Below are 15493 nucleotides of genomic sequence, written 5' to 3' on the forward strand. Positions count from 1 at the left end.
ACGCTTTGTTAAACTTGACAAAACTATATTTGGTTGTATACAAATCCACTTAGAGAAGAGTTATGGAAATTTCCAACTGTTTACAACGTTTCATACTATCGATAAGAAATGAAATTTCAGTACCTTAGAAATTATGCTTTCGAAATGTTAGAAATTGACAATGACGTGCCGTGGAAAGGGAGGGGATTAGCGGGGCGACGGCCCCGGGCGCCAAAGTAAGGGGGCACAAAATTCATGAGGAAAAAAGGAAGAAAGGAAGGAAAAAATAATAAGTACTTAAACCATCTTTCTGCTTTACGAAGTGGTCCTATAATGTTACTCATTTTGGGAAAATACATGTGCACATATATGAAATGGAAGGAAAAAGTATAAAAAGTGCTCAAAATCAAGAAAAAGCAGGGTTTATTTTTAAAATTTTATTACGTTTCGCGCCAACCATGCTAGCGCTTCGCGGCTGGTCTAGCGACCTCACTCATATGTAGAGATGCAAGGGCTCGGAAAAAAACCCGGCTTTTTTGGAAAAAAACTCGGTTTTTTCTGCTTCGCTTTTTTGCTTGGGAAATTTTGGGCTTTTTTCAAAATTCTGCTTTAAATTGATAAAACAGACTTTGTTTCGCTTCTCTATAACACAAAAAGTCATTTAATTATGGTTGATGCCGATGATAATATAAAACCTCGAAAATAAGCAATGAATTTCGAAAAGATATTTTAAACAATTTTACTTCAACATTTTTACATTATAAATTCCAAAGGATTAACCAATGTATATAATTAAAAAAATATATCCTCCTATATACAAAAGTAAGCAGAGTTGGCAAGAACCATGGTTGTTTCTGAAAATGCCAAAAACCCGTTTGGGGGGGGGGGCAATTTAAACCAGGCTTTTTTGGGTTTTAAACCAGGTTTTTTAATTTAGATATTTTGCTTTATGTATTTATATTACATATTCACAGAAATAAGTTTTTCTCGCCTTGGTGTTATTATGCAACAACGGGGTTATGCTGGAAGAGTTCCCATAAGCTTAAAGAAGTCCGGTCAATAAATTTCTTAAATTGAGAAACTCCCGCCCTAGCCATCGGGAAAATCCCGTCATTCTTTTAAATGTAAAACAATAACAGGAAAATCCTGTAAAATTTAATTTGCATGTAAAATTTAAAGGTCAACGTATTATAATCGAAACGCTAAAACCGAGGTATTAAATTACAAATTTAGTATGTAGATATCATTGAAAGTCTTTTCCAAGCTAATGTTGGAAACTACGTAGGCAATCGATAAATTTTACCAATTTCAATCAATATATTTAAGCAACCTTGACTTCTTGATAAAACAGCCATTCAGGCAAGCAGAAATATATAATTTGGTTTCGTTTCGTATGTTTAGGCTTAACATCCTTACGTAATACCGAGGTTATCAAGGAGAAGACTTTCGCTTAATTGACATCCGAAAGAGTACTTGGTTTACACATGAAAGAAGGGTTGTGGTTCGACCGAGAATTGAACATGGGACACCTTGATTAAAAGGTGAAAAGGAAATAAGACTAATGCAGATGGCTTGACATGTGGAAACGTCACCATGAAGTTCACACGATTCTCATTTTTGTTCTTTTTATTTTTTTTAGTTTAAACCAGTTATTAAAAAAAACAGCTGGTGAAAATGAGCCAACCCTAACAGTAAAAACTTCTTTTAAAAAAATATACAAATAACTAGCAAAATTGTATGTAGTATTTTTACTTCAAAATATCCCATACCCTCTTTTTGAAACAAAATAAAATTAAAATAAAACATAAGAGAAATACTTAGATTTATATGATACAATTAAAGGCTGCACATCTGGAACTTTTGGTTCTTTATTTTCTTGAAATTCTACAGTCAAGTTTTTTATAACCACCATCAAGGGCGCCCATCAGGGGGATCAAGGGGGCGCTCGCCCCCCTAGAGGAAAATGTACTTCAGAATATTGAAAATCCAATAGAATTTTTACATTAGTTACAGCAAAATTTGAAACTATTTTGAAGCGTCGCTTATACTTGCCCCTCCTTGGAAACCACAACATAAACGCCCTTGACCACCATCACGGTTTACCCAGTCCTCAAGTTTTCTGAATCTTTAACAAGAGGGATTCAACATATCATTACGGAACTCCCCCCAAAAAAAGGACTACGGAATATATTAAAGTTAAGCTAAATACAACTGCACAACAAACATGACTGAGTGGTTGGCTTTTGCGCTTCTATCGGAAAGTCCGGGATTCAACCCAGCATTCGACCATTCTGACAAAGCCTTCCTTCATTCCATCTGTGAATGTATAAATAGTGCGTGTACTAGCCGACTAGGAGTGTAGGAGTTGGCCGACTTCCTCTCTTATTGTTTTTAAATCGCTATTATTACTAATTACCAGCAGTGACGGAAGGTTAGAGGATCGGTCTTTCGGACTGAAGCCTGTTCCCCAAAGTTGCGGAATGTCTAAAACGAACGAAATATCCATTAGTAGAACTAAACATTAGTAGTAAGAAAACCCCTCCCAAAACACTTTTTTAAATTCGCCACTGACCCTCAGTATAAAATGATCTTCAAGGTTGTATCCGGAAGATTATTGCTAAACATATAAACGAAACGAAATATTAGTTATGCCTGTACTCATAAACTTCAAGCACCTCCCAAATAAAATTAGGACCTTTTAGAAAACGAAACAATCAGAGAAACCCCTCCCAAAGTACTTTTCTAAATCCGCTACTGATTATTTGTATAAATTGGTATTTAAGATTATATCTGGAAAATTATTGCTAAATCATTACACAACTACATTATAACAGAAATGTATAAGTACGGTTTGACGGACATATTGAAAAACGTATGCTTTGACGGATATATAGAAAAACGTAAGTTTAACTTTTGTGCTAGAAGCTAGAGTACTAAGCTCTTAGAAATGAAACACGGATGACAAACTAAAATGATCTAGAGAAGAAAAAAAGTGTCGATAACTCAAAAGTTAAAATAAAGTTAAATAGCCTGTAAAATTGCCCTCAAATACTACATTCTTCATGTTAACTTTAATTAGTAAAATATGTGCTCCAGCCATCTTGATGGTGAATTACAGAGCTAAAATATGGCATTCAGGTCATGGGATTCTTATCTAACTATAAAATATACTATAAGAAAGCTATTTGGATGGAAAAATCATGAAAATGAAAAAAGCCAAAATTTCCAAAATTCTCGTATTTTTCCCAAAAAAGCCGGCTTTTTATGTGAAAAAAACCATCGATTCAAAAAAGCCGGCTTTTTTGCATCTCTACTCATATGTAAGGGGCGCCATCGTATACTCTCGCCCGGTCGCTGATTTTCCACGGCACGGGACTGAAAATGAATGAGAGCAATTATTTCCAGTCACCATAAAGCTGAAAAATGATCTTCGAGGCGTCGAGCGTAAAGTCTAGCCAAAAATGAAGATGAGGAGGACAGCTCCTCCTCGTATTTATAGGGAACTACCCAAAAGGGACGCTTTGACCTCCCGTACAAACAATCCATTGATACTCCGAGAGAAAGTGGTCTCCCCCCTCTCCAAAGCTGGCTGGCTAAATCCAGAAAATAAACTGGTTTCTAAAACTGGCAATAGGAAAGAAAGATTTTTGTCAATAATTTTAAGAATCTCTAAGAAAAAAAAATACATGGAATATACAAACATATATACAATAATAATATTGATAATAATTGTTACATGCTAATCAGAATATATGAATTAAATGCTACCCAGACCTGGGATCCCCATCTTATTTTATCATAATTAAACATATAATAATACTAATAATATATATGTATACCTACGATATTAAAATTTTTAATATATACTAGCAAGAGGCATAAAGTGACTCTTGCAGGTTGTACCATTGAACTTTGCGTTATAACTGTCCTATTTTAGCTTTTTTGTCCGATTTTTTTTTTCAGCTACAGAAGGACCACACACTAAGTTTCTTTAGGTTTTACAGCGAATGCATACGGCCCGTAGGGGTAGTGACGTCATATACCTCATCCATATGATGTATTCGTTGGGTGTTTTCTGGAACTTTGCGTTATAACTCTCCTATTTTAGCCTTTTCGTCTGTTTTTTTTTCCAGCCACAGAGGCATTGTAAAGTAAGTTTTTTTTTTTTTTTTTTTTTTTTACGATTCACAGCGAATATGTACGCCCTGTAGGTGGAGTGACTTCATATAAATCATCAATATGGTTTATTTTTTTTTTTTTAGTACACGGGTGTACCATGGCACTTCGCGTTATAAATCTTCTATTTACGGTTTCTTGTCCGGGTTTCTTTTGTTTTTCAATCGCAGAGGTATTGCAAAGTAATTTTCTGTATGCTTTAGAGCAATCGTGTGTGCCCTGTAAGTGTAGTGACGTCATATCCATCGGCAGTATGATATATATATATATTTTAGTACACGGGTGTACCATGGCACTTTGCGTTATAATTCTCCTATTTAAGTTTTTTCGTTTGGGTTTCTTTTGTTTTTCAGTCATAGAAGCACTGAAAACTAAGTTTCTTTACGTTTTACAGCGAATGCGTACGGCCCGTAGGGGTAGTGACGTCATATACCTTATCAACATGATATATTGTTATACACGGTTGTGCCATTGTACTGGATAGGTGCTGATTGCCACGGGTGCTGACTGCCACAGCCAATTATTGGTGCTGACTGCCACGACTGTCGCTGATTGCAAATATGAAGGTGCTGACTGCCACGAGCCTGGAAGCTTGGGAGAAACTGTATTTGGAAAGAGAGGAATTAATCCCTCATACTAAATCTATGATTATTAATTAATTTAGTAGGGATTAATTTAGTAATCATCACAGCAAATCTATGTGGCATCCTACAAGTTACAAAGTTGCTCACTAAGTGGAGCGACATACACTTGGATGTTTATAAAGGGATTGTCTTTTCTGTTATATGTACAATTTGCACATTTAATTGTTTATATTAATTGTTTTATTGTATTATTTAATGGATATGATGGTCTGAAGCCAGCTGACAAGGGAAGTTTGGGAGAAGCACTCGCCTACAGAGAAATAAGCATGTCATTTGAAGGACCAATTCATGCTGATTACAATAGGTAATAAAACTCCTGTACGTTGAGAACTGTTCGAGATATTCAGCTTAGAAATTTATATGAGAAAATGAGTGGATGCATATTTCAATGCGTTAAGTTTGAAGCCTCATGGTTTGAACTTGCTATTGCTTGATCACTGGGGTACATTCACAGACAAATTATCCATTACAAGTTGCATGACGGATAACAAAGACCTAATGGTTGAGAAGATACCAAAGAATTGCACACGATTTGTGCAACCATTTGATGTGTTTTGATTTCGATCAATCAAAGATTATGGCAGGAGATTTGTACATAGTATGAATCTTCTTCATCTGGACGTTATAATGTACCAACGAAATAATCGTAAGTTCGTGTCCATACAAATCACTTCCTGTTTACCCGCGGACATTAGGTCTCTCGACACTTCTGCGCATGACAGAAGTAGAACAGTCCACTACAAAAAATAGGTATGTGTAGGTACAGGCAACAAGTGTTCGTTTTCTCCTCTGAGAGCGACTCTGGGGGCGAGAGAAAGAAGGCTGGAAGTTTAAACATAGTTGCCAAGCTACATAAATTGGATCCAGATCAGCAGTACTTTATAGTCAGGCGATGATGTCACGCAGTGAATAGAGCGCGCGCATTTTAAATGCAACCTGCTTTGTGTTTTTACGGGCTTCCATATTCGGTTGATTGCGCAAAAGACTCGCGCGAGGACATAATCTATTGTCTTTCTCTACAGTAGACACACGTTTGTGCTTGTGCAGTTTACTGTTTTTTCTAGTTCTTTCTCTCACCTGTTTCGTGTTTATGCTTGCGCGTGTGTGTTGTGTGTGTGTACGTGCGTTGTTTTGTGTATATTTTAATATGATAGAGCCAATACCGTCAACCAGTGCTGGCGTGAAGAAATACTTACATGGATTTTCTCGGGGTTCTCCCGTTTCCTTTCACTTTCTTCATCCCACCATTTCATTCATTTCTCATCATTAGTCTCCTTTAGCCTAGCCGGCATAACCGTGGGACGTAAAATTTAAGATTTCATTTTTTTATTAATTCATAAAATCTTATCAGCTATAGTTTTGGTGCCGGGTTGGTAACACTGTTCAAACAAACCACCCTCGCCAATAACCAATGCCTTCCTTCCTCTTCTTCTTTTACACTTCTCTCCTTTCTTTAACATAGACTCTCCTTGGCACTCTGCCAACTGGAGGTCTCTGCCGAATGGGCGAATCTGCAAGGCAGGTTACGAACAAATTATAGGCCTATAACTTTTGAATCACTTGTCGAATTTGCTTTTTGCTTTGGTTCTGCGAACTGTTGACGGATGCAACACAATTGCACATATAAAATGTTCATGGTGCAAGGGAGTATTTTGCCTGCGTCATTTATTCATAAAACAGAAGAACAACAGTGATCAATTTTCATCTCTAACCTATGATTATTGTGAACAATGTAATGACTAATTGTATCTAACAAATCCATTAGTTATTGCGAAACACTTTTTTTCTGTTACTTCCGATAGATTTCAATTCGTATGTCAATATTCGTTACTAATTAGGCCTATGTTGTACTTAACGCGTATAAATGCGTATATCCTCATTTTCTCATATAAACTTCCAAGTTGAATATCTCGAACCGTTCTCTACCGTACAGGAATTTTATTAGCTTGTTATAATCAGCATGAATTGGGACTTCAAATGGCATGCTTAGTTTCTCTGCAGGCGAGTGCTTTCTCCTGAACTTCTCTTGTGAGGTACAGCCAGCAGTGCTTTTTTGATGGAACTTTCAAGAGCTGCTCGAAACAATTTTCACAGCTGTACACAATTCATGCTGACATAGAGAGTTCAAGTGAGAATACATAAATTGTATCAATTTTGTACGCACCGCTCCCTGACAAAACTGAAAGTACACTCATGTCCAAAATTATTGTCGCATATCTATAACTGTCTTCTTGTAAGAATATAATTTGATAATTTTGCAGAGTACTTTTAATACTTATATTATGTGTATAATCAGGAAATTTATATTTGTGATAAATCTCATAGGAAAAGAATTATAAATACGAAAATCATAATGAGTAAAATAAAGTGTAACTAAATGGGTAAGAAAATTTTATTTTCGTTTTATTGTTCTTATTTACTGCTCTTTTGACATGAAATTTACCACATACTTGTCTTTGCCGATTATACACATACTAACATTATAAGAAATACCGGGCGAATTCGTTATCAAATTATATTACTAGAACAACATATTTATAATCATGTGACAATAATTTTGGACATGAGTGTACATACAGAGACCTGTTTACCTTTGTTAGGTGTTGGTCTGAACAACACAATCCTAAGGATCATCTAGTTTCTTTCATGCTTCTTGGCGTCCGGTAATGTTATGTCTAGCAACTTTCTCTCAGGCTCGTGGCAGTCAGCACCTTGATTTTGGCAATCAGCGCCAGTCGTGGCAATCAGCACCAATAATTGGTTGTGGCAGTCAGCACCCCACCATTGTACTTTGCGTTATAACTATCCTATTTGAGCTTTTTTGTCCTTTTTTTTTTGTTTTGTTTTCCAGCTACAGAAGGATCACATACTAAGTTTCTTTACGTTTTACAGCGAATGCGTACGGCCCGTTGGGGTAGTGACGTCATATACCTCACCAATATGATGCATTCATTGGGTATTTTCTGGAACTTTGCGTTATAACTCTCCTATTTTAGCAGTATTTCTTTTCACTTTATGCTGTCTGTTCAGTTCGTGAATTGTTGTCGAGAGATATAGTGTTGGTTAACAGTTGCTCAAGACTTGTTTCATCTTAGAACATTTTGTGTTTTGTTGTGTGGTGATTTTTGTCCTCTGGCATTTTAGAAGAAACATTACGTGCACAATTTGTCCTTTGGCTTTACAAGGGTTGCAGTGCTTGCAAAGGTTTGAGTAGTGTGTAAGGAAGGTTCGTGGTTCATTGGTTCGTGTCCCATTTCTAGTAGGAAGTTTCGAAATCTGTCATGGCTTCTCTAACCGAAGCTGAAATACATGATGCCCTTGAAGGCTTTGACACTGACGTTGAGGATGTGGAAGATGAGTTTGACTTCCAGGAAGAAAGTGTTGGTGCAGGAAGAGAGGGGGAAGGTTTGGAAGGGGATGACAGTGAGGGTGAAGGAAGTGAAGGAGAGAAGGAAACGGTAGATGAAGGAGATGTGGAGGTGCATTTGTGTGGCGGAGATGACGGTGGGGAATCTTCTGATGATTCTTCCGATCAGCCTTCAACCAGTGCCGGCCGTCGTCCAACGAGGCAAGGGGCACCTTGGATAAAGGTTGATCGTTCACCATCCCGAGGTTCCACTCTTCAGTGGAACACCAGGGATGAAAAACCGTTATCTAAATCATGCAAATGTGCGACCAATTGACTTGTTCTTCCTCTTCTTTACCAAGGAAGTTCTTGAACTGGTGGTGGAACAAACAAACTTGTATGCCGACCAGTTTTTTCACAATCCTGGTAGTCGTGCAAGGTTGCAGCATGAGACACCGATCTCTGTTGAGGAGTTCTGTGTTTTCCTTGGTATATGTCTTTCAATGGGTCTGGTTAAACGCAATAAGTTGAAAGACTATTGGAGTAAGAAGGAATATTTTTACACTCCATGGTATCCTCGAACCATGAGCGTAAAGAGATTTCTTTTTATTCTGAGACGAATGCACTTTGAGGATAACACGACGAGTCCTGATCCTAATTCCCCAAGGTATGACCGGTTGTGGAAATCCAGGCGTTTCTTCGACAAGATAAACAAACTATTCTCGAGAGAGTACCACCCAACAAAGTGTGTAGCTATCGATGAAGTAATTTTCTTGTTCAAGGGACGTGTGGCTTTCAAACAGTATATTCCAAAAAAGCATAAGCGATTTGGAATAAAGATATTCCAAGTCTCTGATGCTACTGGATATACTTACAACATGGAAGTATATCTTGGGAAATTAGGAGACATAACTCGTAGAGAACACTCAGTCACCCACGACCTCGTTATCAGATTGACAGATGAGCTGAAATATGTTGGCCATAACCTCTATATGGACAACTTTTTCAGTTCACCTGCTCTTTTTGATCAACTTGCGTCCGTGGGAATCCGAGCATGTGGCACAGTAAATCCAAGAAGAACTGGAATGCCACCCAATTTCACTCCCAAGAAATTGAGACTGAAGAGGGGTGACATTCTGTCGTTCCAAAGGGGTGAACTGACCGCCATGTACTGGAAAGACAAGAGGGAGGTATACATGCTGTCCAACATTCATGTTCCACCAGCCAGTGGGAATTTCCGTGATCCGCATGGCAACTGTCCCAAACCTAATATAGTTTCAGACTATAATATGTGTATGGGATATGTTGACAAATCGGATCAAATGGCTACGACCTTTGGAATGAAGAGGAGAAAGGTCAAGTGGACGACCAAACTTTTCTTCCACCTTCTCGACGTTGCAGTTGTCAACTGCTTCCTCATGGGCACTGCGATCAAAGCCAAGGTGAAAGGTCATGATAGGTTTCGAGATATTCTACTGGAACAGCTGGTGGAATTTGGCAGGGCTGGAAGTGCTGGACCGTCACAGCCGCATGTCCCGGGAACTTCAGGGAGTAGTAGCAGTCAAGTTCCTGAGCATGTAGCTGTGAAAACTTCGAAGAGAAGAAATTGCAAGCCCTGCTATGCCCTAACAGAAAAGCTCAAACGGACCACATACATGTGCCAATCTTGTAAAGTGTATGTGTGTGTGTCCGCCAGTGGCACATGTTGGAAACAGTTACATAAGGACAAATAAAGTAAATACATGTTTCTATTTTATATAATGTTCTACACTTGATTTATATGCCTAAATTTTCGAAAAAGGGATTATTTTCTGGTTATTTTCCTATATGTGTAGTACAGAGGTAAATATTTTTCCCGTCATTTGTTTTCAAGATATCGGATTGATTTTTGGTACAAGTATCCAGTATACCCTGTGGTATTTTCCAAGTGATTTTGGAGAGGTCAACAGTTACACAGGGCCACTCCAGAGGGGCTCAAACTTTGAAAAAGGGATTTTTTTTAGAAAATTTCCTTTATCGCCTCAGATTTTTCCTTTCTGGTATGCGGCATGGACATGTTAGTGGCACCATTTGATAGGGTGCTCCATTGGGAAGAGAATGACATATGAACCATGGTCCTAGCAGAAATAGTGACTTGCTGGGAATTTTTTACATTATGTCTTTAGTTTGCGGAAATTTTCTGCTTATTTTCCTATATGAGTAGTACAGAGGTAAATATTTTTTTCCGTCCTTTGTTTTCAAGATATCGAATTAATTTTTGGTACAAGTATTCAGTACACCTTGTGGTATTTTCCAAGTGATTTTGGGAGGTTTACGGTTACACAGGGCCTCTCCAGAGGGGCTCAAACTTTGAAAAAAGGATTTTTTAGCAAATTTCCCATATCGCTTCAGATTTTCCCATCCTGGTATGCTGCATGGACATGTTAGTGGCACCATTTGATAGGGCGCTCTATTGGGAAGAGAATGAGATATGAACCATGGTCCTAGCAGAAATAGTGACGTGCTGGGAATTTTTTACATTATGTCATTGGTTTGAGGAAATTATCTGCTTATTTTCCTATATGAGTAGTACAGAGGTAAATATTTTTTTTGGCCTTTGTTTTCAAGATATCGGATTGATTTTTGATACAAGTATCCAGTACACCTTGTGGTATTTTCCAAGTGATTTTGGGAGGTCTACGGTATCACAGGGCCACTCCAGAGCGGCTCAAACTTTGAAAAAAGGATTTTTTTAGAAAATTTCCCATATCGCCTCAGATTTTCCCTTTCTGGTATGCGGCATGGACATGTTAGTGGCACCATTTGATAGGGTGCTCCATTGGGAAGAGAATGACATATGAACCATGGTCCTAGCAGAAATAGTGACTTGCTGGGGATTTTTTACATTATGTCATTGGTTTGGGGAAATTATCTGCTTATTTTCCTATATGAGTAGTACAGAGATAAATATTTTTTCCGTCCTTTGTTTTCAAGATATCGGATTGATTTTTTAATACAAGTATCCAGCACACCCTGTGGTATTTTCCAAGTGTTTTTGGGAGGTCTACGGTTACACAGGGCCTCTCCAGAGGGGCTCAAACTTTGAAAAAGGGATTTTTAAGGCAAATTTCCCATATCGCCTCAGATTTTCCCTTTCTGGTATGCGGCATGGACATGTTAGTGGCACCATTTGATAGGGTGCTCCATGGGGAAGAGAATTAGATATAAACCATAGTCCTAGGAGAAATAGTGACTTGCTGGGAATTTTTTACATTGTCATTGATTTGAGGAAATTTTCTGCTTATTTTCCTATATGAGTGGTACAGAGGTAAATATTTTTTTTGGCCTTTGTTTTCAAGATATCGGATTGATTTTTGGTACAATTATCTAGTACACCCAGTGGTATTTTCCAAGTGATTTTGGGAGATCTACGGTTACACAAGGCCACTCCAGAGCGGCTCAAACTTTGAAAAAGGGATTTTTTAAAGAAAATTTCCCATATCGCCTCAGATTTTCCCTTTTTGGTATGCGGCATGGACATGTTAGTGGCACCATTTGATAGGGTGCTCCATTGGGAAGAGAATGACATATGAACCATGGTTCTAGCAGAAATATTGACTTGCTGGGAATTTTTTACATTGTCATTGGTTTGAGGAAATTTTCTGCTTATTTTCCAATATGAGTGGTACAGAGATAAATATTTTTTCCGTCCTTTGTTTTCAACATATCGAATTAATTTTTGATACAAGTATCCAGTACACCCAGTGGTATTTTCCAAGTGATTTTGGGAGGTTTACGGTTACACAGGGCCACTCCAGAGGGGCTCAAACTTTGAAAAAGGGATTTTTAAAGCAAATTTCCCATATCGCCTCAGATTTTCCCTCTCTGATATGCGGCATGGACATGTTAGTGGCACCATTTTATAGGGTGCTCCATTGGGAAGAGAATGAGATATGATCCATAGTCCTAGCAGAATTAGTGACTTGCTGGGAATTTTTTACATTATATTTTTTACATTATTGGTTTGGGGAACGGTTGACTGTGGTATATATTTTTTCCCGTTCTTTGTTTTCAAGATATCGGATTGATTTTTGGTACATGTATTCAGTACATCTTGTGGTATTTTTTAAGTGATTTTGGGACGTCTACGTTTACACAGGTCCAGCCTACAGGGACCCTAATTTCGCAAAAGGGATTTTTTCTAGAAAATTATCATTTCCCTTCAAATTTTCCCTCTACTGGTATACGGCATGGGCATGTAAGTCGTACCCCTTGAACGCCAGCTCTATTTTGAAGAGAATGAGGTATGAACCATGATCCTAGGATAAATAGTGTCGATGCAGTAGCTGCTTGACTGAAAGTCTAAAAAATACCCCAAAAACCCCGAATCCCGAAAGGGTTAAGATTTAAGACTTAAGTATTTCAATTTTCTTTAACCATCTTCCTTCAGCAAGAGTCGGTTCTCTGCATTGGAAAGGGAATGAAAGACAGATTACTGTTATATGAAGGAATAATATTGTAAACAATATAAACAATAATGTCGATTCCGACACAACCCTGAAACATTTCTTTCAGCTGTATATTACTAGGTCTACCCTCACGTGCATGGGCCTTTAAAGTTCATTTTTTCATGTTTTAGCCAGCCTATAACTCCAAAAGGAAGCATTTGTGCGCCCAGGTTGGTCTATATTTTTTAAAAATCTTATGTTTGTGTCAGGAATCACCTCCTAAACGTTGTCGGTGTTGTTTTGAAACACCCTGTATACTTAGCATAGAATGAAAGAAAATGGGGTGGAGAGAATTAGCTAAGATCCCTCGTACATGATATTGAAATTTCGCGCAAGGCTTAGAGTTTATATGAAATGTGCAGTATGGAAGAAAACATTTCTAGATTTTTTTTCTTAAAAATAAAAATAAAAAACGATGTTTTATAAAATGGGTTTTAATACAATTAACATTACACGTTAGAGTGTCGGAGTTATAGAAACAGCCTATGTAAAACTCATACACGACAACCATGTAAATAGAAAATACGTATAAACCACTTTGCCTACAGCGAGTCAATTTTACAATTACATCCGACTTTCCCATATCTCACGGACAATTAAATAGTGAGTGTTGCCATAATCACAAGCCCATGAGTACGTGCTGCTTGTTAAGCAATTCAACGGTGTTTGTGTCCTTGTTATTGTCTGTGTAAGCACGCAATATAAAATACAAGTACATTTCTAAATTGCTGTCGTTTTCCGCAAAGGCAGAACGAGACAATTTTATAAAGACTCAAATGTTTTTAGAACGAGTATTTAGTCCTAACTGCTTTAATCTTACTGAGAACAAATATATTACAAGTATCCGTTGTATTTGCTTTGACATGGCTTTCGATTTAAGCACTAGAACGTTATTTATTGAGGAGAATGTTCACGCTGTTTTCACAGTTCATAAGCGTCGCTATAGATTAATAGTTTTGAGAAAAAATCTACCATTGTAAACTTCGAAACTGTTGCTTATAAGAATGACAAGGGTTATCGAATGATTATGTTCATCCTATCCATAAGTCTGTGGACAGATATCAGAGCAACAAAGGGATGCCACAGTCAAGGGCGCCCATCAAGGGGGGCAAGGTGGGGCGCTCGCCCCCTAGAGGAAATTGTACTTTGGAATATCGAAATCACAATAGAATTTTTTTACATTAGTTACAGCAAAATTTAAAACTATATTTGAAATATCGCTTATACTTGCCCCCCCTTGGAAACCACAACATGGGCGTCCTTGGTCACGGTGGCTCAGTTGTAGAGAACTCTGTCGACTCTGACGACAACCTCTGACAACGGTGACTTTGGTTCGAACCCAATTTTCACTAGATTGACTTTGTGGGAAACAAACAATATGTGCGTGTGTTTTCTCGGGGTTCTCCCGTTCCATCCCCTCTTGGTTCATTCCAATATTGCTTTCATTATTATAATCACGAAATCCCGAGAACGGTAGGAGAGCTAGAGGCGTTTTATTTGTTTATTTTTATATGGATCCAGTGTTCCAAAAGTATATTATGTTTCCATCCTAATTTTACTATTTAAACCAGAAAGAGGATTTCTCCTGGAACAAGTAAATTTCAATAAATAGTGAGTTAAAGTCATCATCAATATCATAGGATTCTTCCATTAGTGGCAAGTTACTTGGTGCCAATTAAGAAGTTTCTATGCTTCACGGTCTTCAGCTAACCTCTAAGTCTTCACGTACGATTTTTCTATTTTGATACCGCCGCGGTGGCTCAGTGGTAGAGCGTTCACCTCTGGTGCTTGGGGTTCTGGGTTCGATCTCAGCCCCCGCCAAGTGAACTACGTGGTGGACAAACACCGTGTGCGTGGGTTTCCTCGGGGTTCTCCCACTTTCTTCATTCCGCCATTTTTATTCATTACTCAATATCATCGTCTCCTTTAGCCTAACCGGCATAATCGTGGGACGTAAAACCTAAAGACTTCATTGCATTTTCTTTTTGTTTTCTTCCACCTTGACCCGCATGATAATACCATATGACATTACGTCACATTCAGGTGGTGCTTGTGACCAACTTAAAATAATTGGCTAGGATAACTCGTGAAAAAATATGCGATCCAGCATCTGCTAAAGACGTCATCTTGGAAAATGGCGGACGAAAATGGCGTCATTTGGTTTTTGACTGATTTGTTCAGAACTGCGATGTTGTACTACGAGGTACTACGGTACGGTATAAGAATTAACTTGAAAGTTATTGACCATAAGAAAAGAAAAAGATACCGAGCAAATTTCTTTTCTATTTTGCAGCAGTGCAAAAGCAAGTGACAAAAGATTGTCTTTTACCATTTAATAGGTTTTTGTTAGCACGTCGTTTTTTTTTTTTTCCTTTCCTTCTGATTCCACTTTGAAATGCACAATGCATAAAAGATGGATGCTTCGTGAGTTGGAACACAATAAGCAAAGTTCCTCTTCTTATGGCGTTTTCTTCTCGCCGACCAAAATGAAAAGTTAATTTGAACCGCGTGCGAGATTAAACAGCATGTAAAGTGTGGCCTACTTTCGGTCAAGGTCGGAAGGTCTCGCTTCTTGTGTATAATGTTTGTGTATGTGTGTATGTGTATGCACCTGAATGTTGTTTGGCAAAACCAGATCTTGTTTAGTACGTACCACAAATCATGCACATTATCATACAGCTTACCACACATTCTTTCCTGTTTCGTGACCTTCACACATGGAATAGCGCCGGAGTAAATTCGCATATTTTGATTTTACAAGTCTTCACTCCAATACTAAGCATTTTTTTTGCAATGTTTTTATTAGCTTACTTTTCAGTTTGTTGGTTTGTTTGTTAATACAAAATCTTGTATCTTAAACT

The 15493-nt window shown here is 37.9% G+C and overlaps 1 protein-coding gene across 2 annotated transcripts in view; it reads left to right on the forward strand.

Annotated features, from left to right (window-relative positions):
• Positions 1 to 15493, forward strand: part of LOC145664505 (uncharacterized) — a 285366-nt gene that overhangs the window by 39004 nt on the left and 230869 nt on the right. Inside the window, exon 1 of one of the 2 annotated variants that reach the window (XM_081731241.1) lies at positions 9245 to 9879. The exons of the other annotated variant lie outside the window; for it this stretch is intronic. Within the exon in view, the coding sequence (XP_081587367.1) occupies positions 9823 to 9879 (57 nt within the window). The 5' untranslated portion in view covers positions 9245 to 9822. Of the gene's footprint in view, positions 1 to 9244; positions 9880 to 15493 lie in introns of those variants that run through there. 2 annotated transcript variants of the gene reach the window in all.

This window comes from Thermobia domestica, chromosome 1, assembly GCF_964235325.1.
Source record: "Thermobia domestica chromosome 1, izTheDome1.hap1.1, whole genome shotgun sequence".
Taxonomy (NCBI): domain Eukaryota; kingdom Metazoa; phylum Arthropoda; class Insecta; order Zygentoma; family Lepismatidae; genus Thermobia; species Thermobia domestica.